Here is a 24,224-nt window from a genome sequence, read left to right on the forward strand (position 1 = left end):
CACGACATTTACACAGTCAGAAAGATGAGGAACTCGTGAAAAGTATGAATATATCTCGTATATGTACTACTACAAGATTAACACCTAAAAAACAATTATTTGTTTGCTCGACATTATAGCAAAAGTGTGTCTCAGTGTAACTTTTTCTTGATAAATGCACTTTAATGGCTCATTTCGCCTGGGCGGCGCGGTCGGGTCACACCGAGAACAGTCCGTCTCAGTCGGCAGCTGTGCCGGGGCGAGGGGCCTCTGTCCCTCTGCCACGGAGCGGGGAGGAAGGGCGCAGTGAGGCGTGTGGTCCGCGGCCCCGGGAGACAGCGAGGTGCAGGCAGGAGCTGGTCGGGGTGCACCGCCGTGGAGGAAATGCACCCGGTGAGAGCCAGCCAGACACGGAGGGAAGGTTCCCCGCAATGGGGAATCCTCCGCCGCCAAGCAACTGTCCCTTGCGCTGGGTTGAATCCCCTGGGCAGACTGCGTGGACATCACCCATTTACAAACTTTCTTTCTGTTGCTGGATTACCGTTTTGGGCTGCATATATTATTACCTGCAGTTTGTAATCTGCAGAATAGGATTTTCTTTTTGGGGGCGTTTTACTTGTGTTACGTTTTTCCTCAGTTGTCTCTAAGTGAATGCTGGGGGGGTTAGCGGTAGAGGAACAACATAAGGTATATTTGTCAAAAGCCTAGAGGCTCTCTCGCAGCTGCGACTGGTAATGTTTACACTGATTCATGTCAGTATGAATGAACATTTAACGCGTCAGTCAAAAACGTCGTCATGAATAGGGTTAAAAAAACGTATAAGTCACTTAGGACTATACGCAGCAGGACTGGCCAAACTATGAAAATAACATCGACTTACAGTCCGGAAAATATGGAATTCTCCTGGATCTTTATTTTTCTTCTTTTAAACCAGCTTCAGGACATTAACACGTATAGATGATGAACTGGATGTTCTCTATGACTGAAATGTAAACATACAATGTGTAAATGTCAGTAAAAAGGGAATTTCTTCTGAAGCATGTTGCATGTTAGTGTGTGGAAACTAAAGAAAGCCTCAGGACCTGTTGACCTCACATGTAGCTCCACACTCCAGTTTGTAGCTAAAGTCTAATTCAGGATCTAATGCATCTGTTTGCCTCTGTAGAGAGAGAAGACAACTGATGATGGTATTTTATTACAAAATGCTTCAGTATGCAGCTCTTGCAAAGTTAATTTAATTAAAAAAAAAAAAACACCACAGTAATGTTGGATGCAAACCTTTACCCATACTTTTGTTAACGTGGCAAACATTCTGACAACCTTTGTGCCATTATTGATATTATACTGCAATTATCATATGTGAAGTGTCACATGGATCAGATATTTGTTTAGTTACTTTAGAAATAGTGAGTCCCTGTGTGAATACACAACAGTATTTATTAAGAGTAAAGGCAGACTGCCATTTGATTAGCAGAACCAAATCTTGTTTTTGTGGCTGACCGCTGCTCTCTGCTGTTCAAAGCAACTCCTTGTTTTCTTTACCAATACGTTTTTATTCAACTTCTAGACATTTTCTTTGACTTGTTCCAGGGTGTACCTGCCTCTCACACAATTATCACTGGAGAAAGACATCAGCTGCCCTGCCACTTTGCATGGACAAGTGGGTAAAGAAAATGAATGATGGATGAATGAGGTTAATTTGTCTATTATCACCCTTTCATCATTGGTGGCAGACAATGTTAAAAATGTGTTAGTTTGTCTGTTACCAAAATATCTTACGAACCACTGGACAGATATAAGAACAACTTTTAATATGTAATCACTGGACACACCTCCTACAATTGAGTAACTTTTAGAGTCAACCCAGTCGAAGATGACCACCACAGCTAAGGCAGCTAGCAAACACAAAATTGGTTATTGAGTTAAGTTACTAACAATAAATATCAACACATAGTCCGAGCACTGACACATCTAGTAAGATTTTACAATATTGTAAGAGATTGCAGAAAACGTCATTTACAAGGTTTGAACAAAACAGTCACCTACTGATTGTCATAAGATGATCTTTCATTGTAACTCAAACAAGCAGTACGCAAACGTCCCCTCACTGAGGGATTTCAATAGTGAAAGTTGTCTAGTTTTCGAGATGAGTGTTCTTCTGGACTGGAATTGGACAAGGAATGCAAGTAAACCTTAATGTTTTTGGTTCGAGTGTGGTAAGAGTTAGATTGTATAGAAGAATTTAGTTTTTTTTTTCTTGTTTGAGGCAGCGCAGTTTGATGGTTCTAGCACAGGCATGGGCAAACCCCAGCCTGCGGGCTGTATACGGCCCGTCGGGCTTTTTAATTGGCCCACCGAAATTGTCCTAAATTTGGACAATAATAAAAAACTAAAAAATAAATAATATTTTTATTATTATTTTTTACTTTATTTTTCAGGGGTGCCGAGATAAATTTTAGGGGTGCTTAAGCACCCCCAAAACGAGGTTAAAATTGCCACTGGTCCAAATTATATTGAAAAAATTGCATCTAATAGGGAAAAAAAACTGGTGTAGTTTTACCTGTAGTTCCCGCATTTCCCCAGTAGAGGCGCATTACAGACACTGGAGTGTATTAGAGGCAAAGTAATAGTGGAGAAGAAATAATTTCTTCTTCTTTGATTTTATTTCCCCTTTGCCCTACAAACTCATCTGTAAAAACAGTCTTATCAAAGAAAAAAAAAGTACATTGAGTGCCGAGTGTTTAATATGGAGGGGAGAACAACATATTGTTTCACTGAGGTCCAATCAAAGGCAGTTTTTATGCCAAGAAACTGTTGTGGTTTTCCAAGAGTACACTTTGCTAACTGCTAACTATATATACATTATATATATATATATATAAGGTATTTTAAACCCTTCCGACACTTGCAATATTCTAAACAATGTTTTTAAAGTTCTAAAAGAGCACAGAATGTCAGTCTCAGCTCCCTTCCTCGTCTGGTTTTTGCCACCTGCAAGCGCTCTTGGCCACGCCCACTTCTCAGCTCTGCATGGAGAACAGCTGATCAGCTGCAGGATGAAGCTTTTTCTGCAGCTCTGGGCTGCACAAAGATGCAGCAGGTGCTAAATAATTTAAAATAATTTACTTTAAATAAAAATTCCATGCTGATCGCGCAGCTCATCCATCAATCAGCCAATTGTGCGTCATGTCCAATCTTATTCTGAAAAACGTGATAGAGCAAGCCCGCGATAAACGAACCACGAAGTAGCGGGACTACTGTACTGTGTACTTTTACTAAGGTCATGTACACAGTATACTGTGTATTTTTACTAAGGTCATCCACACAGTATACTGTGTACTTTTACTAAGGTCATGTACACACATTAAACTGTGTACTTTTACTAAATACAGTACTAAGTATAGTATACTCTTGATGTAAAAACTTTTGAGGATCCCCCCCCCACCCCCACCCAATACCACACGTTTGAGAGCTTTTCCTGCACATCATTCTCATTCAACCTTTACCAACCTGTATAAATAAAGGTTGAATAAGAACAGTGTGCAGCAAAAAGCTGTTAAATGTGTGGCATTAGGTGGGGGATGCTTGGATAACTTGTAGGTGCGGAAAAAAAATTTGTCAAAAGATATTTTTCTGCTTTAATCTCTGCCTTAAATACGCTGCAAGTTCCTCTCGCAAAGTCTGAGGAGGAGAACGAGGAGGTTCAGTAGCTTGGTAATTACAAGTAGTCCACAAGATGGCCGACTGAGAACATTTGTATATAGAAAACTTTGTATATAGTGTAATACACTTATTAAATAACTTTTTTCCTTGAGATTTTTTTGCCTTTTTTATCGTAAAGGTTGTCGACAACCAAAAATGTTGGCGGACAACCAGATTCTGTCCATTAAACAACCTGGAACATTTTATGTCTACTCCTATACACTTATGAGCAATATAAAAACAAGAAAGCATACTTTCCTCAAATCATATATACATGGTGGTGGCCAACTTGGATTTGCAACCCAGTTTTTGACGGTGACCTTTCTTAGGCCTAGATGCAGCCACACACCAAAATGGAAGTTGGCACCTCACACACTTTTCAAGTTTTTTCAAGACTGATGGTATTTCCAAGTCCATTCTTCGCACCTTGATGGACAATGACAGGTGGTAGACTAGATGCATTCCTTCAAGGAATACTAGACCTTAATGCATTGCAGGATGCTGATGTGACACTAAGGCCTTAAAATTGCATTCTTACAACAAAACTTATTGCAATGTTAACGTATCGGTTTTTCCTCTCACTCAGATTCAGTGTTGAAGAAACAAAGTTTTGTGTAATGTCTGAACAGTTGGAAGGATTTGTTTCCATACATTCATGAACACTGTGATAGATCCATTTCTGCCAAAAAATAAGACAAAATAACCGAGACAAAAAAGAAGACACTTCCTGAGGGACAGCACATGGAAAAATGGGAAAGAAATGGAGCTGAAGAAGACAGAAAGGAGAAATGTTTGAGGCTCAAGTCTTTGCTATTTAAAACTCGTGTCTTTACTGCTGGACTCCCAGTTGGTTTTCACCAGTGTTTTATGTATAATTCATAGCAATGTGCCGAGATAAAACCTCTAATAAAGGCCGCTCTCTCTAAGCTCTTCACAGCACATTAGGTTTTATTCATAAAATTAGTTTTAGTTGGTTTAGTATCCCCTGAGCTGGCTTTAAAAGGGTTTAGATGAAAGGAAAACATTATTTTTTGCTACTAATCCGTTAAATGACAGCTCCAAGTGACAGTTATGCACTCCTTACCCCAAAAAGAAAAGCAAACCCAATCCCACTTCAATGCAAGTGTTTCAGCGCTGCTATCCCGATCAATCCTCCACACACATCTTACACTTTTCTTAAAACATTTCTTCAGAACCTATACTCTGATACTACAAGATTTAAATAAAGATACAAAACTCTTAAATCCAGGTAAAAAATGAGTTGAGAAATGCAGTAAATGCTAAAAATGAGAGAGGAATTACTTTAAAAAAAATCTCTCACAGGGAATAAGGCTTTTGTGAGACAAATTAGTACAAAGAACAGATAATACAGGCTGATACTTGTAAATCTCCAAGCTGAGATTTTGGTTTATAATTACCAACTAGGCACCTAAACAGAGTAGCACCAATCAGGAATTATCCGAAGAAATGTAGAAGCTTAAAACACCAACATGCATAAATATTTTTAAATAAAGGAAAACGTCCACAGGCGGCACAGTCGTGCAGTTGGTAGAGCTGTCGCCTCTCAGCGAGAAGGTCGACAGATCAAATCCTGGCTTGGGACCATTCTGAGTGGAGTTTGCATGTTCTCTCCGTGCATGCGTGGATTTTCTCAGGGTACTCCAGTTTCCTCCCACAGACAAAAAACATGCATGTTAGACTGACTGGTAACTTTAAATTGTTCCTAGGTGAGAGAGAGTGAGTGGTTGTTTGATTCGTTTGTCTCTATGTGTCCTTGTGATGGACTGGAGAACTGTCCAGGGTGTCCTTGTGATGGACTGGAGACCTGTCCAGGGTGTCCTTGTGATGGACTGGAGACCTGTCCAGGGTGTCCCTTGTGATGGACTGGAGAACTGTCCAGGGTTTCCTTGTGATGGACTGGAGACTCATCCAGGGTGTACCCCACCTCTTGCACAGTGACTGCTTGATATGGGCACTAGACCCTGGCACCCCAAAAGGAAGAAGCAGGTAAAAGGGATGGATGGAAAACATCCACACTAATGTAATGCCTTTTAACTTCTTCATGTTATATCCTGATGCATGCTCAATAATCCAGGTAGAAAAATCTAAAAAAGTTCAATCTGGTCCTCTTCTATTCAAAGACAACAAAACAAAGCAAAACAACAAAAAAAATGTAGAAACGTTTCGTCTCTCATCCGAGAGACTTCCTCAGTCTGAGGTGCTGTATTCAGCTCAGGCTTATAAACAGCACCTTCTCAGAGTGGATCAACCAGTTTTGCTGCTGACAACCAAGAGTTCAAGAGTTAACTCTAACTGGTAGGTTACTACTGGAGGTAACTCTTGAAACTGTGCCTGCAGTCAACCTACTTCACATATGGGGAGCAATATTATAGGCAGAAACATGGGTGTGCTATGGGGTCTCCAGTTTCTCCTATTGTTGCCAACCTGTACATGGAGGAGGTAGAAAAGAGAGCCTTGACGTCCTTTTCAGGGACACCACCAAGTCACTGGTTCAGGTATGTTGACGACACCTGGGTTCAAATCAAATCTCAGGAAGTCCAACATTTTAACTGACCACATCAACTCTGTGGATAAATACATCAAGTTCACACGAGAAGATGAAAAAAATGGCAAGTTGGCTTTCTTGGACTGTGAGGTCTCAGTCTCTGATAGAGGACATTTGCAAACTGAGGTGTACTGCAAACCCACCCACACAGACCAGTATTTGCAGTTTGACTCCCATCACCCTTTGGAGCACAAGTTAGGAGTCATCAGGACTCTGTATCACAGAGCAGACAGCGTCCCCACTAGCTCAGGAGCCAGGCAGATGGAGAAATCCCACACAAGACAGGCTCTAGAGCAATGTGGATATCCTAACTGAGCCTTCCTGAAAGCAGAGAAGAAACCCAAACAGGACTCCAGTCAGCCAACAGGTGAAAAGGAGGAACCCAGACACAGACCAGTGGTCATTCCAAATGTTGAGGGAGTATCAGAGAAACTGAGACGTTTATTTTCTAAACACAACGTCCCAGTGGCTTTTAAACCCCAAAATACATTACGGCAAAGACTGGTTCATCCCAAAGATCCAGTCCCCCGGCACAAACTGGGTATGTTTACATGGACATAAGTAACCGGATCAAATGGCCGGTCGGAATAAAAGTGTGTCATGTAAACACTCCGTTCGGGTTATTTTTTGTGTATTCGGCGCGATCCGTTATAATTTCTGATCAGAACAAAACGGGTGGTTTACGCCGATCCGAAACCCGATCGGTGCGCATGTAAACGATTGATCTGTTCGTTTTTATCTGATGGTAAAAAACTGACCTGACTGTGCATGTGCGACTTTGCCATTTCCGTCTGGCTAACGCTAATAATATTAGCATGTCAGGGAAGTAAAACTGGTCGGTGAGCGACACAACATTTCTACTAGAAACTTTTAAAGAGCTCAAAATGATTTCTATCACCTGTAGCTCAGTCAGGGAGTGCAATAACGTCTCCACCATCATTAAAACCTGTCGCGGGTCCATTTTGGGTGCTCAGGTTTGTTTACGTTCACCCGGAAGTAGAACTTCTTCTTCGGTGTTTTTTTTAAGGAGAGTTTACCACTCTGCACATGTCAGTACTGCTGTTCAGAACGAAGCTCGCTGCATGTAAACGCTCGTCATGAACAGATTGTGCCCATGTAAACAATACAATTGAATTATTCAAACAGAACACATTTCAATCCGGTCAAAGAATTCTGCGCATGTAAACATAGCTACAGAGTAATATTGTGTATGCTGTTCAGTGTCAGGAGGGCTGTGATCAGTCTTACATCGGGGAAACTAAACAGCCACTGGCCAAAAGGATGGCCCAGCACAGAAGATCAACATCATCAGGCCAGGATTCTGCGGTCTACACTCATCTCCAGGCCAGCGGTCACTCTTTCAGGGATGAAGATGTTCACATCCTGGATAGAGAGGAACGATGGTTTGAGAGAGGAGTAAAGGAGGCCATCTTTGTGAAAAGAAACCGTCCATCATTAAACAGGGGTGGAGGCCTCCGGGTTCAACTGTCCCCCTCTTACAATGCTGTGATTGCTAGTATCACTCAGCCCTCTGTGAGTAGTAAACAGCCATCAGGTGCTAATGATCCATTGTTAGGCTGATGGTCCTTCTTGAGCATGTGATCAGCTGGTTTTGGTTGTCAGCAGCAAAACTGGTTGATCCACTCTGAGAAGGTGCTATTTAAGAGACTGAGCTGAATACAGCTCCTCAGACTGAGGAAGTCTCTCGGATGAGAGACGAAACGTTTCTACATTTTTTTGTTGTTTTGCTTTGTTTTGTTTTCTTTGAATGTCCAGAGGACCAGATTTAACTTTTTTAGATTCTTCATGTTATGCAAAGCACTTTACAATGTTTTTCATTTACCCCCCAGTCACACAAAATGCCATCTACTAAATACATGTATATATTTTTAAATCAACATACAATGCTTTTAGGAGCCGTCCACATGGGACTGTTTAGTGGAACTATGCAAACTTTTATTGTTTCAGCCTTTTGTCCACATGAAAACAGTGTTTTAGAATCCCCCCCCCCAAAAAAAAAAAATTTGTAGTTTCTGTAGTGGACTAGGCCCATGTCAAAAACTAAGTCTAAGGTCAAAACTCTTGACCTTTAGAACCTTGTGGGACAGGAACTGTCATTTCATTCATTTGAACTCAGAAATACAGGTTCACCCATCCTGAGACTTTCTTTCTTGAAGATTCAAGTGAAAAGAACACTCTCTTTTTATTATCATTACTATTTTACAAATGTTGATAATCAAAGTGTCTTAGTTCAAACCATTTTAGATGTGGCAGTGAACTAATCAATTTTATTAACTGTGTAATGATTTTTATTCTCATGTCAAAGCTGTTACAGAGTAATTATGCCTTTTCTGATTTCTGCTTTTGAATGAGCAAGTGTAAGTTGGTCCAAGGTTGGAATAAAACGCAAAACAAGTTGTTATGTTAAAACTGTCATGTTTTTAGAATCCTCTCAGACGTAAATAGAGAAGTTTTGGCACCTGTTGCTGAAACAGTGCCAAAACAAAACTCTCTCTGTCTGTGAGAACATTTCTGATCTGTTTCATAACAATTCTCGCTGTCTCTAACCTCTTACGTCACAAAACACACCCCGTCTGGTCGTTTCTGACCAATGAACAAATCCCAAAAGTGAACCGGGAAACAGCTCTTTAAAATGTCAGTACTTCCTGGTCTACTCGGTCTTGGTTCTGTTGAAGTTCTGATGGAGTGCTGTTGGAGTTCTGCTGGATACACAGTCCAACCAGTTCTGTGAGAGACGGGATGATCCTGACAACAGAGCTCTTCCGAGTTCCATGGGAGTATAACACCTTTCACTCGCCACTACTTCTGACGAGCTACAGCCATACTAAGGAGACGCTGGACAGGTAGCGTTAACGGAACACCATATCTGCTGATTATCATCAGAAAGGTAATGGGTCAAGTTTCCTACCAAGCGTACCGAGGCGAGCTGGGTTTCTGATGGAGAGTGCCGTTCTGGTGAAAACTTACTTCCCCTCAAACCCCATCTTTTATTCCCTCTAAACTTCTTTCATCTCTAAACTTTTCTCTCAAGTAGAAATTCTTCCAGATATTTTAGAAATGTCTGTGTAAAATGCTCACCCACATTCATGTGGGTAAAAGATCATAATTGTACAGTTTTCATAAATGTCTGTGGTGAAGCAACGGAAAAATCATGGCCGTATGATTTTTCCTGATTGATTGCTTATGTTGTTATTTTCATAATTTGCCAAATTAATGTAAATGTTTGATGTTAAATTTTGATTCTGTAAATAAATGACCGCATTCATTTTGATGGGTCAAATATAAATGACGTCTCACGTTTGCATTTCCTTAAATTCAATGCACGTTTTATTCAGTCCAGAAAAATGAGGAATCCGTGTTAAATGATGAATATATCTGAGCATCTGTTCATCTACATTTTTCACCTCTAATCAAACTTACAATACAAAGTCATCCTATTATTTTTGTTGTGTTGAAATTTTTAAACTCCGGAGAGTGTAAGCTTTATGTTCATGTGCCACAACTTGTTTCCTATTGTTGAAGTGTCTTTGTGGCTGCGTTAGAGCACCCCTTACAGGTCGGGCAACGTTATTACAGCATTTTGAATCAAAGCTGGTGTTTTCACATGGATGGAAACTTTTCTACAAAAGATGTTTACAAGGATATATACAAAAACAAATAAATTAAAATACCTTTGAGAAAACAGTTTTCATGTGGACAATGCCTAACTCTCACTCACATTTTGGAACACTGCAGGGGCTGGGGATCAAACCCCAATCCTCAAAACTGGAGACGAACGCCCTTTCACAGGTCCTGAAAAGTCCAACACTTGAGTCAGACTAAAGAAGTCTTTCGGATGAAAGACGAAACGTTTCTACATTATTTTTTTGTTTACTGAATGTCCAGAGGACCAGACTTAACTTTTTTAGAAATGCTAAAGTTGCTACTAGTTGCTTATTAGTGTCAGTACTTTTAATAGGACAGGCAGACAGAAACACAAAGGTGGAAAGAAAGGCTCAAACACACAGTCTCTGCAAAAACTTTGCAAACGGCAAAAAAAGTTGTTCTGCATAAATACTCGACTTGTAAATCACAAGAGAGTCTGGATGTCATGTCAGATTTTTATTTGTCGGCACGATGTGAGAGACATGACCAGTTACAAAGACCCTACACCTTTAGTTTTAAAGAAACAATTTGAGCTCAGGTAACGTAAGTGAACTACAATATGGATCTGCACTCTGCAGCAGTTTGACAGAAAACTGAGTCCTACAGCAGTCAGAGGCACACTGGGTGAAAGAAGACACAAATACATTTATTTAGATGCATAAACTGTATTAAAGTGAAAGACTGAGAAAATAGGAAAAGGTTGTTTGTCAAGGAACGCTTAAGACAACTCAGAAGTTTGCGTAGGACATAGTAACAGTAAACATTCTGTGATAAACTCTCCAGAAATCATAAAACGTAAAATTGCAATTGTGTAAAAACAGTAAAAGATATTAAAATCCAAGATCTGTCACATAAACTTAAACCTATTTTGACCAGTTTAGATTTCTACTCATTTTTCAACAGAGAAGTTTGAATGACCTATAGCAGGGGTGCCCAATATGTCGATCGAAATCTACCGATCGATCGCAACGATATTACGGGTAGATCATATATGGCATTAAAATAACTAAATGTCAGCCTATCATCCATCCTCACTATGAAATTAGTCTCTTGACTGACATCCAGGGCAGCCAGTCTGAGGCCCCGTTTACACGACGTGAAACGTTCGGCCGTTCATTGACACAACAACAGCCCTCGTTTTCTCTGAAACTGAAGGTTTCTGAATCCAGGTCTCAGACTGGAGATTTTTGGGGGAACCCCCCATGGGGATATGAAATGTTCTGCAAGTGAAGTCGCACATGCGCACTACAAGCAGCTGGAGTCCAAAGTTTTTCTGCACCAACAACAGTTATAATAAATGGCAGCGAGCAGTGTTTTTGTGTTACTCAGCCTTTTTCAGCATTTAGGAGCAAAACTAATAAAATCCAGGGTCCAAAGAGACGTTAGTGTGTCCACCAGTTGGATGTAACTGATCATTCAGACACTGCGTGCGCAATGAATGCAGCTGAGCTGGCGTCAAGATTGCCAGATAAATTTAAAATGTCTTATTTACCCTCCTTTTCCTTTTCTGTTCACATGTTCAACAAACTCAACACACACCTCATCTTAGAATATCTTTACTCAGCAAATATGACAGTTTAGGTCAAAATACTGTCATTTTGAAGCCACAGTACTATAGTTAATTATTTCTTATCTGGCAACTCGACTGACATGGAAACTACAGCGTTTTCATCTGGCTCATTTTTTGTTTATTACCCCAAATAAACATAGAAAAAACACAAACATTTCCAGAGGTTGTTCTTGTGGCCTATAGCAGGTAGATGACTTTGACTTGGTCATTTTAAAAGGAGCAGGCATGCTGAAAAAGTGGAGGCACCTCTGACCTATAGGACTTCAAGAAGGATTGGCTTTTCTCACTAATTTTACCAAAATCTCTTTGTTGCGTTTGTGTCATTATTTTGCTAATCTACACTGTATGAGTCACTTTTTTTTTTTTTTTTAATTAATTTTTATACAGTTTTTTCCAAAGCTGTGGGAGGAGTAGTGAATGGAAAAATTGTGATGACAACAAAAGTTTCAAGGATGAATATAAATAAGGGTGCTTCTATGTTTAGATGTTGTCACCATGGGTCTGATATCCAACTTAAAAAATGACCTGAACATTTTGAGTTAAAAAAACAAAACAGGTTTGAGGTCTTGACTTACTTTGCCAAGGAGCGCTTTGGGAAACTGAAGGAACCATGAGAGATGCGGTCGATGTAATTCAGCTGGATCCTCTGGATCTGCTCACAGCGAAGCATAATAAAGTCGTACTTGAAGACCAAGAGAGAGTTGTCAGTGATAACAACAAGGCGCTCCTTTTCATTGTTCCAGTGATCAACCCTGAAACAGACGGACAATAATTAAAACTTCATAACAGACAACAGTAGCTATCAAGTTTGAGCAGATATGTGGAGTCCATGTAGCTTGACTGCTTTTGTCAAGTAACAACTTGTATAGCTCTCTTTAAAACAAACAACAGATGGTAACAGTCAATCATTTCTTTCCTTTAATGGAAAAAAAAATATTCTTTCTCATTTTTGGTGATAATAATTACTATCAACAATATAAACAATAAATTAATATGTTAGGGAATTTTGGTCAAAGATCATGGATGTTTTAACTACTATGGCTGAGAATTGGAACGGCTCTAAATTGGTTTAAATCATATCTATCTGATAGATTCCAATTTGTAATGTAAATAATGAATCTTCTTCATACACCAAAATTAGTCATGTAGTTCATCAGAGTTCAGTGCTTGGGCCAATACTCTTTACTTCATATATGCTTCCATTAGGTAAAGTTATTAAACAGCATGGGATTATCTAAAAAACGTTAAATCTGGTCCTCTGGACATTCAAAAAACAAAACAAAGCAAAACCAAAAAATGTAGAAATGTTTTGTCTTTCATCAGTCTTTTTTTGTTTTGCTTTGTTTTGTTTTTTGAATGTCCAGAGGACCAGATTGAACTTTTTTAGATTTTTCTACCTGGATTATCGAGCATGCATCAGGATAGCATGAGGTTAATTTTCATGATTATGCTGATGTCACACAATTATATTTGTCCAGGAAACCCAATGTATCCAATCAGTTACTTAGACTACAGGCATGTCTTAAAGACATAAAAACCTGGATGACCCTAAATTTTCTTCTTTTGAACACAGACAAGACTGAGGTTTTGGTTTTTGGACCTGAGCATTTTAGGAATAAATTGTTCAGTCTTTCGCCCTCCTTGGAAGACATTAATCTGTCCTCCAGCTCTAATGTTAAAAATCTTGTTATTTTTGATCAGGACATGTCTAAATGTTACTAGAATCACCTTCTTCCACCTGGGTAATATCACTAAAATTAGAAACATCTTATCTAAAAATGATGCAGAAAAACTGGTTCATGCATTTGTCACATCCAGACAGGACATTTGCAATAGTTTGTTATCTGGATGTCCAAACGCTTCTTTAAAAAGTCTTCAGTTGATCCAAAATGCTGCTGCCAGAGTCTTAACTGGAGTTAGGAGAGCTCATATTTCTCCAGTTTTAGCTTCTCTCCATTGGCTCCCTGTCAAATCCAGAATAGAATTCAAAATCTTACTTCTAACCTACAAAGCTCTCAACAACCTAGCTCCATCTTATATTACAGATCTTATTGTTCCATATTTTCCTAACAGAGCACTCCGTTCTCAAACTGCAGGTTTACTTGCAGTTCCTAGTTTCCAAAAGCAGAATGGAAGGAAGATCTTTCTTTTATCAGGCTCCTCTCTTGTGGAACCAACTTCCAGTTTCTGTCCGTGAGGCTGACACATTATCCAGTTTTAAGACTGAGCTTAAGACTTTCCTTTTTGATAAATCTTATAGTTAGGGTTGGCTTGGGTTTCCTGAGCTGTCCCTTAGTTATGCTGCTATAGGCTTAGACTGCTGGAGGACAAACTGACCACAATTTTCACTGTACGCTGCTCAACCTGTTTTGTATTTGTAATTATTTTTTCTATCCTAACATGTGTTTTTGTCTTTCAGGTTCACCTACACCAGCAGATGGCCGTTTGTCCTAAGCCTGGGTTCTGCTAAATGTTTCTTCCTCATCAGGGAGTTTTTCCTTTTCACTGTTGCCTTCATGCTTGCTCAAGATAAGAGTCTGCCATGGAATTAAACACAAAGCAGTTTGCTCTTCAGATAAATGGTGTTAACTCATTTTTTTTATATATATGAAAGTTTCTGTTCAGTGCTCTGAGATGACTTCTGTTACGACTTGGTGCTGCATAAATACATTGAATTGAACAGAATGTTAACTCTGCCCATGAACGATATGTTTGGGTTAGCAGAGAGAGCTAGATGAGGAGCTGGGTGAGGCTGTGGGCATGCAGCTGTCGCTTCAAGGACACCTTCCAGTCTGTGAGCTCAGCTGAACAAATAAGAGTATAAAAACAAGCTTCACAGACTGCTCGTGGCAGATTCTCATGACTGGTCTTCATGTGTGTACTTCCTGTATATCTATGTAATCTGTCTTGAAAATCTGACCTTGCATGTAAATACCAGTTACAACTCTTCTCCTGCTGTCAAGTGTGGTTCCTTTTTGATTACCGGCGGCAAGTAAGATAAAGATAGAATATTTTCCTCCAACAGAGATACATGAAAATGGATGTGCACAGACGTTTCCTATTCAACCTGATGGAGCTTGAGAAGTGCTGCAAAGAAGAATGGGACAAACTGTCTAAAGATAGGTGTGCTAAGCTTGAAGCATCATATTCAAAAAGACTGGAGGCTGTGACTGCTGTCAAAGATGGATCAACAAAGTATTAAGCAAAGGCTGTGAATACTTACCTGTATATAAATGTGGTTTCTTAGATTTCTATTTTTAATCAATTGGAAAAAATCTAAAAAACCAACATTTTTTTCAAATTGTCATAATGGGGTATTGTGTGTGGAATTTTGAGTAAAGAGATTAATTTAATACAATTTGGAATAAGGCTGTAACATAACAAAATGTGGAAAATGTGAAGCGCTGTGAATACTTTCCGGATGCACTGTGCATATAAGTCTGATATATTTATAGCCATCTCGGATTTTGACTCGGCAACCCAATTTTTGAAAACAATATTTTATAAATCTAGATGCAACCACACCACAATGGAAGTTGGTACCTCACATATCGTAGCTATGTTCACTGGAGCTGACCGATATAGGGCAGGGTGGATAATTTAGACCGATATAGACGTTTGGGGACCTATCTGTCTCAGTAATAATTGTCCCATTATGCGCCGATATAAACGCTTCTAATTTTCACCCCTAAAATGCTGAAAACCAGCCGTAAATGTACAATGTATCCAGTAGAGAGTGTATGAAGACTACTTTCAAGTCATTGCCATTCACTTAACTTTCACTTTCATGTTTAGCACACATGAAGCAGAGAACAATACTGTGTAGCATATTTTGCTGAACAGAGCATGGTAAGTTTATTTTAACGGATTTGTAAAATAAATCAACAATAATAAATTTTCTTCAATCCTCCAACCCGCTTGTCATTGGCTACGTACTTCTGTAGTGAACTAGGCCTCCGACATCAATCTGTCTCTGAGGACCTTCAGGGGACAGGAACTGTTATTTCATTGATTTGAATCCAGAAATACAAATTCTCTCATCAAGAGACTATTTAATTGTATCCTGAATTAATCAATTGAAAGAACACTCTTCTTTTTTATATTATCATTAACTATTTTACAATATCTTGATAATCAAAAGTGTGTTTAGTTCATACCATTTCTAAATGTTGAAGTAAACCACTCATTTAAATCAACTGTGAAACAGTATTAATGATTTTTAAACCTCATTAAACTTGGATCATACAAGTAAATGTCTATTTACGAAGTAAGTGTGCATTCACTCTTCTGTCTGTGTGAGGAGTGGACCTGATGTCGGTCGAAAGCCAGAGACAAGTTATGAGAACAAAGTGCCTTGTTTTTAAAACTCTCAGACAGTAAATAAGAACTGGCTGGCACCTACTTTCTCTCACTTCTTCAAAATATTTCTCTGTCTGTACTAACCGTTCTTAAAACATTTCTGCTGTCTGTTGACTTCTAATAACCCTCTGACATTACTAAAACTACACCCCTGCTGGTTGTTTCAACCAATCAGGAAGTACCAAGTGACAGGAAGTGGATACCCTTTAAAAGGCAACACTTCTTGGAACTATTCAGTCTTCCAGAGTCTTCCAAGTCTTCACAGTCTTTTCCAGTCTTCCAGTTTTTCCAGTCTTCTTGGAACTTTCAGCCTTGCATGGAAAACTCAGTCTTACTGGGGTCTTCTAGCTGAACTAAGTAGCTGATGGATTTGACCATGTGCCAAGGGTCCGTCCATTCCAGCGTAGTCACAGCCTGCCTCGGCTATGACTCAACCCGAGCATTAAATGCTCAACTTCTAAGGAAGCTTATTCTGTTGAACTGAGTACTTCATCACGACTTCTGACGACCCCAGCCACTCTGACTGGAGACGCTGAAAAGGGAGCGTGCCAATGGACCTCTGTTCCAGAGTTGATGTATCCACAATCTCAGGTAACAAGCCGTTGACGCCCTGAGTGTACCGGAGGGCTGAGCTGGATTCGGAGGAAGGGTGCCATTTTCTGGTTCAACACATAACTTTCATCCATCTAAACATCCTCTTTAAATCTTTAAACTTCTATTCTCCTTTTCTTTAAACTTCTATTCGCCAGTAAATCAAGCTAGATGCCTTCAGAGATGAATCAGTCTCAATCAGTAATCTTCTGTTGTCTTGTTTAGTAAATCGTGCCAAGTTTATTAATCAAAAACAGATCAGCAAATCAATGTGTACATGTTTGATGTTAAATTTTGATTCTGTTAAATAAATGACCACATTTATTCTGATGGGTCAAAGATAAAATGGCGTCTCATATCACTAATTATACACTCCACTCCACAAGTTATCTTGGTCACATGGCAGAACTTTAACTCGAAAAAGAAAGAATCTGTTATAATTAAACAATTAATATTCTTTGTGCTTGAACTAGCTTTAAGAATAATTAATTAGTAGTATGTTACAGCGAAAGCTGTCCCTACATCACTACACTTCTAAAAGTTAGCAAGCTAACGTTTAGATAACCTAGCATAGGCAATTGCCTTGTAAAACTTTATCCAAAAAAATAAATCTAACATAGCGGTAAATTAAACAAAATGTGAACGCACGTTAGGAAGACTGTTTTTAGGACCAGCGCACCACTTGGAAACATACTGTGGGTCTAGGTATAGCGTGGATCTGAATAGCTTAGCTTCATGGTAGCTAACAGCCGCGCTAAATAAACAAGTCCCGCTCCATCTGCTGTTTTCTTAGATTATTGGGGGTGGACAAAGCTCAAAAAATTTCTGTCATTATATCGGTTATCGGCAGTCGACTTCCCCTCAAAATATCTGCATCGGTGATAGCCAAAATTTCCATATCGGTTGGGCTCAAATGTTCACAACATGCACAGATTGACAGACTGCATTTCCAATTTCTCCTCTTCCCTCCGCGATGGGGGATAAAAAATGAATACTTCATCCCAAGTGCTATTTTGTACATTATCCAATGTTATGTAATTATCAAGCATAAACCATTCTACACTGCCTGGCCCAAAAGAAAAGTCGCCACCCAAAAAAAAAAAAGGGTCACACTAATATTTTGTTGGACCACCTTTAGCTTTGATTACATCATGCATTCACTGTGGCATTGTTTCGATAAGCTTCTGCAATGTCACAAGATCCATTTCCATCCAGTGTTGCATTAATTTTTCACCAAGATCTTGCATTGATGATGGCAGATTCTGACCTCTTCTCCAACACATCCCAGAGATTCTCAGTGGGGTTAAGGTCTGGACTCTGTTGTGGCCAATCCATGTGTGAAAATGATGTCTCATGCTCCCAGAACCACTCTTTCACAATTCAAGCCCGATGAATCCTGGCATTGACTTCTTGGAATGCCGGTGACATCAGGGAAGAAAAAATCCATTGCTGGAATAACCTGGTCATTCAGTATATTCAGGTAGTCAGCTGACCTCATTCTTTGAAACATACTGTTGCTGAACCTGGACCTGACCAACTGCAGCAACCCCAGATCATAGCACTGCCCCCACAGGTTTGTACAGTAGACACTAAGCATGATGGGTGCATCACTTCACCTGCCTCTCTTCTTACCCTGATGCGCCCTTCACTCTGGAACAGGGTAAATCTGGACTCATCAGACCACATGACCTTCTTCCATTGCTCCAGAGTCCAATCTTTATGCTCCCTAGCAAACTGAAGCCTTTTTCCCAGTTAGCCTCACTGATCAGTGGTTTTCTTAAGGCTACACAGCTGTTCAGTCCCAGTCCCTTGAGTTCCCTTCGCATTGTGTGTGTGGAAATGCTCTTACTTTCACTATTGACCATAGCCCTGAGTGCTACTGTTGTTTTTCTTCTATTTGATTTCACCAAACATTTAAGTGAACGCCAATCATGATCATTCAGGATTTTTTTCCAGCCACATATCTTCCTCGAAGACGATGGGTCCCCACTATCCTTCCAGTTTTTAATAATGCGTTGGACAGTTCTTAACCCAATTTTAGTAGTTTCTACAATCTCCTTAGATGTTTTCTCTGCTTGATGCCAATGATTTGATCCTTCTCAAACAGACTGACATCTTTTCCACGACCACGCGATGTGTCTTTAGACATGGTTGTTTAAGAATGAGAAGAAACTCATTGCACCAGTTGGGGTTAAATAACTTGCTACCAGCTGAAAGATAATCGCCCATGTAATAATGATCCAATAGGACGCTTGTACCTATTTGCTTAGTTAAATCCAGGTGGCGACTTTTTTTTTTTGGGGGGGGGGGGGGGGGGGGGGGGGGGGGTGTCAGGCAGTGTATTAATCAACTTAAGGAGTTATTATCAGCTGGTTTATTTTTTCCCTGATGGAAACATACTAGACATTTGTGGTGCTGTCTGGAAGAGGTTACTGTAAGTTCACAAACGTAAAAAAACATGTTTTGTAAGCTGCTCAATTATGTATTTTAAAAGTTTCGCAATTTCCAAAAGAGCCCCTGGCAAAGATCATACAATATGCATACAAGCATTTAAAAATTTCACAGCCAAAAATAGAGGAAAATAGAAAAGCCGGTTTAACAAAAACATGTTTTAAATGTCCAAAAAATTATCCTGCATTAAGTAAAATGAGTAAAACGCCTAATTTGTGTCGCCATTTCTTTCCATTGTGTCGCCATTTCAAGCACACACACATCCCTTACAGCCCTGCACACACAGTAAATTCATGATGGCATGGATACGTTTAGAATGGCTCCTTTTCTTACGGCCCGCTGAGCCGGGCGCGCATGGCCAAATCCAAGTGAAACGCTCTGATTGCAGCTGGCAGCCAGAGGCCAAAACAAGACAGTTCACTGAACAGCTAAGGCATCATGGGAAAGGTGTGGGTGAAGAGCTTTAACTAGCTTTATAAAACAAGTTAACCTCGACTGGGCATGAGCATTGTGGACATTACGCTGCAGAAACAGGATCAGAGTGTGGGCTGATACGCTCCCTGGCACTCGAGCCTGACAAAACAAAGCAGTGGGAGTTCTGATGAAGATACCAAGAGCTGAAGGCCAAGAGATCTACAAGGCTCACTGCAACTTCTTTGATTTGATGATCATGTTTTTATTAAACATTTCTCCTCATGCTTTTGTCTCATAAGTTGGGTCAGAAGAGAGTTATATCCTTGGGACAATAGACAGTTGCATCATCTACAAGACTGTTTTAAGCAGTTATATTTCAGGAATGAAGTCATTAATGTTAGTTGAAAACAACTGTATAACTGTGATGTGGTGTTCATTATTTTCTTTTGAAACGTTTCCTGAAAGCTTTAAGCAGTGATTAAAGTTAAATTAAAAAATGCTGGTACTCACTTCTGATCCACAGACAGTTGAGAGTGTATTTTGCTGCAACCTTTTAGGCAGATTTATTTCTGACAGACTACATCTTTATCATCTTGAGGCATCATGGCGGCTGTTTCACAATCAGCTATCGGCCGTTAAACACAGACTGACAAATTTAACAAATACTTGTTTAAATTATATTATCGTTATCAGTAAGCTTCCTCTTCCTTGTCCTGCCAGTCCTATTGCAACACCAGAAATCACAGGTTTTTATGGGTTTGAACCACCATTTTCCTGTTTTGTGCTTATTCACAGTTATTTTATGCATTAGAGTTTTATCCAAATGAATGAGGCCACGTTAAGGTTAAGATTTCAAGAATTGAGGCGACACCTTTTCTCCACTGCAACACTCTGTCAGGAAAAGAACCTGTTATATATTTTTGCTGCAGGCTCAAACTGTAAAAAGTATTGCTTCCTGGGACACAAAGGGCATGTTAGAATAAACCAGGTGTCCATTCTTGGTGTGATAAGGTTATCTGTAGTTTTAAACTTCCATCTAGAGCTGGCTGCTTGGATCTGGTTTATTCTTGTCCAAAACTTTGAATACCTGCTTGTTTTAAAACCAGAGTAATCAGTAACTTTGTTTTCTTACTAGCTTCAAACAGCTGACTTCCACAGTTGTATGGAGTACGGAGACTGAAAATGCATGTCACGTGCAAATATATCACCAACTGCCAGTATTTGGACAGATGATGGCAGAGGGAAACTTTTTTTTTTAGCTGATCGCCCAATTCTTCTGTCCAAACGACCCAGTGAGGTCAGGGCGCGGGGCAGAGGGTGTGTCAGTAATCAATTCATGTACAGTAGTCCCTCATTTATTGCGGGGGATCCATACCCTGAAGACCCGTGATAAGTGAAAAACCGCAAAGTAAGAATAGTAGTACAAGTAGTAAGTAGTTGTTTATTTTAGTATTTATATATTAAGGAGTTTTAAACCCTTCCCACACTCTTGCAATGTTCTAAACAATGTTTCTAAATGCTCTAAAAGAGCACAGCATGTCATGATTTCAGCTCCCTGCTTCCTCCGCTCTTTGCCACCTGCAAGCTCTTGACCACGCCCACTTCTCCATTCTGTACGTTCAAACGAAACACCGGATACAGTCTTCCAGCTGGATGACAGACTCTTTTTTTCGAGCAGACCGCTGCAGCGAGCTAGCGGGGAAATCACGGGGAGGCGGAGTGTGCATTTACATGAGTAAAAGTTGGTGCACGAACTGCACTGTTGTAAATAGCTCATGCTCAAAGGCTTTGGAGCAAATAACAGTGAAATGTCGTCCACATTATCTACCCCGTGAGTTCACAGTGACTTTCATCACGGTCATTTACATTCCTTCGGACGCTAATGCTAATGAATCACTGCAGGAGCTTCATGATATCATCAGCTCGCTGCAGAGCAAACACCCCGAAGCTCTTTACGTTGTAGCCGGAGACTTTAATCACGTGAATCTAAAGGACTGTCTCCCAAACTTTTATCAACGTGTGGCAATTCCAACACGTGGAGACAAGACGCTGGACCGTGTTTACACGAACGTAAAAGATGCATACAAAGCCAAACCCCGCCCCCACCTAGAACTGTCGGACCACATCTCAATCTTCCTGGCTCCTGCTTACATGCCCCCACTGAGACGCTCCAGACCAGTACAGAAGAAAGTTAAATGCTAGATCCAGGACAGTGGCCCCATACTGAGAGATTGTTTTGACTGAACAGACTGGCAGGTTTTCAGAGAAGCTGCTGAAAATGGAGGATCGCTTGATCTGGACCAATAAACATCCTCAGTTCTGGGTTACATTAGTACATGTACCGACACAGTCTCCACTATCAGAAATGTTAAAAGCTACCCAAACAGAAAATCTTGGCTGAATGCAGAGGTGCGCACCCTGCTGGCAGCCAGGAACACTGCCTTCAGGTCTGGAAACTCTGAGGAGCTGAGTAGGACAAGAAAAGATCTGGTTGCTGGTATTAAGAAGGCCAAGGCCACATATGCACAGAGGATTGAGGGTCAATTCATCTCACAAGACCCTCAGAGCATGTGGAGGGGCATTAAGTGCATAACAGATTATAAAGGAAGGAGCGAACAATGCCCCAAAGACCCATCTCTGCCTGATGCCCTCAACAAGTTCTATGCACGCTTTGAAGACCCGAACAGACCACCCAGCACCAGACTCACCTCACCACCGGACGAAGAGCATCTCAGCGTGACCTCAGCAGAAGTAAGGAACACTTTCAGGAGGATTAATCCGCACAAAGCAACTGGCCCAGACAACATCCCCGGAAAAGTGTTGAAGGAATGTGCTGATCAGCTCTGCGAGGTGCTGGCAGACATCTTTAACACCTCACTTACCCTGGAGACAGTTCCCACCTGCCTGAAGACTGCCACCATCATCCCAGTCCCAAAAAGCTCTACAGTGACTGGTCTGAATGACTATCGGCCAGTAGCCCTCACCCAGATAGTCGCTAAATGCTTTGAAAAACTGGTCATGACTCTAGGGCTGCAACTAACGATTATTTCAATAATCGATTCATCAGCCGATTATTTTTTCGATTAATCAATGAATTGGCAAAAAAAAAAAAAAAGCTTTAATTTCCACCCCTTTATTCCAAAATTGAACATTTGACTGACATAGCAATTCGCACAAAAAACAGGTTGCTATTTGACAATTCTGTTAGTAAAATATTGAATAATAAAAAATAAATGTTAGTCAAATGCTTAAAAAAATAAATGTACACAAAAATATATACAAATGTATCTTTATACCTGCACAATTTGTAGCTACTTTGTAAAATGTGTCATTGAGGGAAGAGTGTAACCTGGATTAAAAGTGTGGATTATTGTAACCTGGATTAAAAGTTTGGATTATTGTAACCTGGATTAAAAGTTTGGATTATTGTAGTGAAGCCTTAGTCTTCAACCATCGACAGAGGCCTCATGTGAGTGACGATCATTTAAGGATGTTTTCAGTGAAGACAGCTGCTGCTGTGGTGTCCATGTCTGTCCATCATGAAGGATGTTGTTGTTTGTTGTTGTTTTCTGGAATGAGAGAGTAAATATGTATTATATCATAATTTACAGCAACTCAAGAAATACCTTGTTTCACTTACAGTGTTAGGTTCAGGCAAAAGTAGCTAAAAGAGCAATTAAACACACACACACACACATTATATATATAAAATACTTAATTACACACATTTGAGTAGACGTAATAAATTTCTTTAATTCATGTTTAAATGCAATTCATCCTGCCATACCTGCAGTGTCTTCAGACTTTGCCAGCAAATTAAAAGTTGAAGCTTAATCATTAAATTATTATCTTTGTGTTAGATTTATTTATAAATCACATTTAAACACTGCTTGTACCAATTAAATTAAATAAAAAGTAACACACACGTTCTCTATCACCGTCATTAATCAGCAAACAAACAAACAAACAGCAGCTTCATCTACCAGACAGACTGACGTTACGTTTTCTCTCTTGGAAACAGAACAAAGTGTTAAATTGTAGAGACTCACCTGCAACACATGAAGAGTTGTATCAGCTGCAGCTCCTTCCTCCTCCATGTGACTCCCACATGTTTACGTTTATCTCCATGGTTCTCCCATGTCGTGTCGGCGATTTTCAAAGCTGCATGTTTCTCATTTTTTATCTTTGTGAAGAGCTCCCACACTTTGGAGGACTTGGGTCGAACAGTTTTCGCTGCGTTGGTCATTTGTAAAATTGACTTATTTTCCTTTGAAAACAGCCTCTGCTTTGTTTCCACCTCCCCCTGCTCTGTTCAAGTCGCGCTGCAGTTTATTTATTTTTTTCAAACTTTATTCAGTCAGTCAGCATTGACAATGAACTGCCCGTGAACAAAATGAAACAGCTCCACAGCGCCGTGAAAGACGCATAATCGCGCGACACAATGAATCGATAATGAAATTCGTTGCCAACGCTTTTAATCATCCATTTTTATCGATTTTATCGATTCGTTGTTGCAGCCCTAAATGACTCACATCAAAACAACCATCAACATCAACGAGGACCCTCATCAGTATGCATACCGTGAGAACCGATCAACAGAGGATGCAATCTCCTCTGTGGTCCACACTGCACTCAACCACCTGGAGCAGAAAAACTCTTACGTCCGTATGCTCTTTGTGGACTTCACATCCGCCTTCAACACCATGATCCCCCAAACCCTGATGGACAAACTATCCACACTAGGACTAAGCCCCTCCATTTGCAACTGGGTACTAGACTTCTTAAACAGACCACAATTAGTGAGGATCCACAACTTCTCCTCCTCCACCATAACCCTCAGCACTGGCTCTCCTCAGGGATGTGTGTTGAGCCCCCTCCCGTTTACTCTGCTCACGTATGATTGTGCAGCTACCCATCCAGGCTGTC

At 40.1% G+C, this 24,224-nt stretch overlaps 1 protein-coding gene across 1 annotated transcript in view; it reads right to left on the minus strand.

The window, feature by feature from the left end:
* LOC119407533 (tumor protein p63-regulated gene 1-like protein) overlaps positions 1-24,224 on the minus strand; it is a 102,951-nt gene that overhangs the window by 29,845 nt on the left and 48,882 nt on the right. Inside the window, exon 2 of the mRNA XM_037674355.1 lies at positions 12,059-12,235. Coding sequence (XP_037530283.1) covers positions 12,059-12,235 — 177 coding nt within the window. The remainder of the gene's footprint in view (positions 1-12,058; positions 12,236-24,224) is intronic.

This window comes from Nematolebias whitei, chromosome 3, assembly GCF_014905685.2.
Source record: "Nematolebias whitei isolate Nwh7 chromosome 3, NemWhi1, whole genome shotgun sequence".
NCBI classification, from domain to species: Eukaryota; Metazoa; Chordata; class Actinopteri; order Cyprinodontiformes; family Rivulidae; genus Nematolebias; species Nematolebias whitei.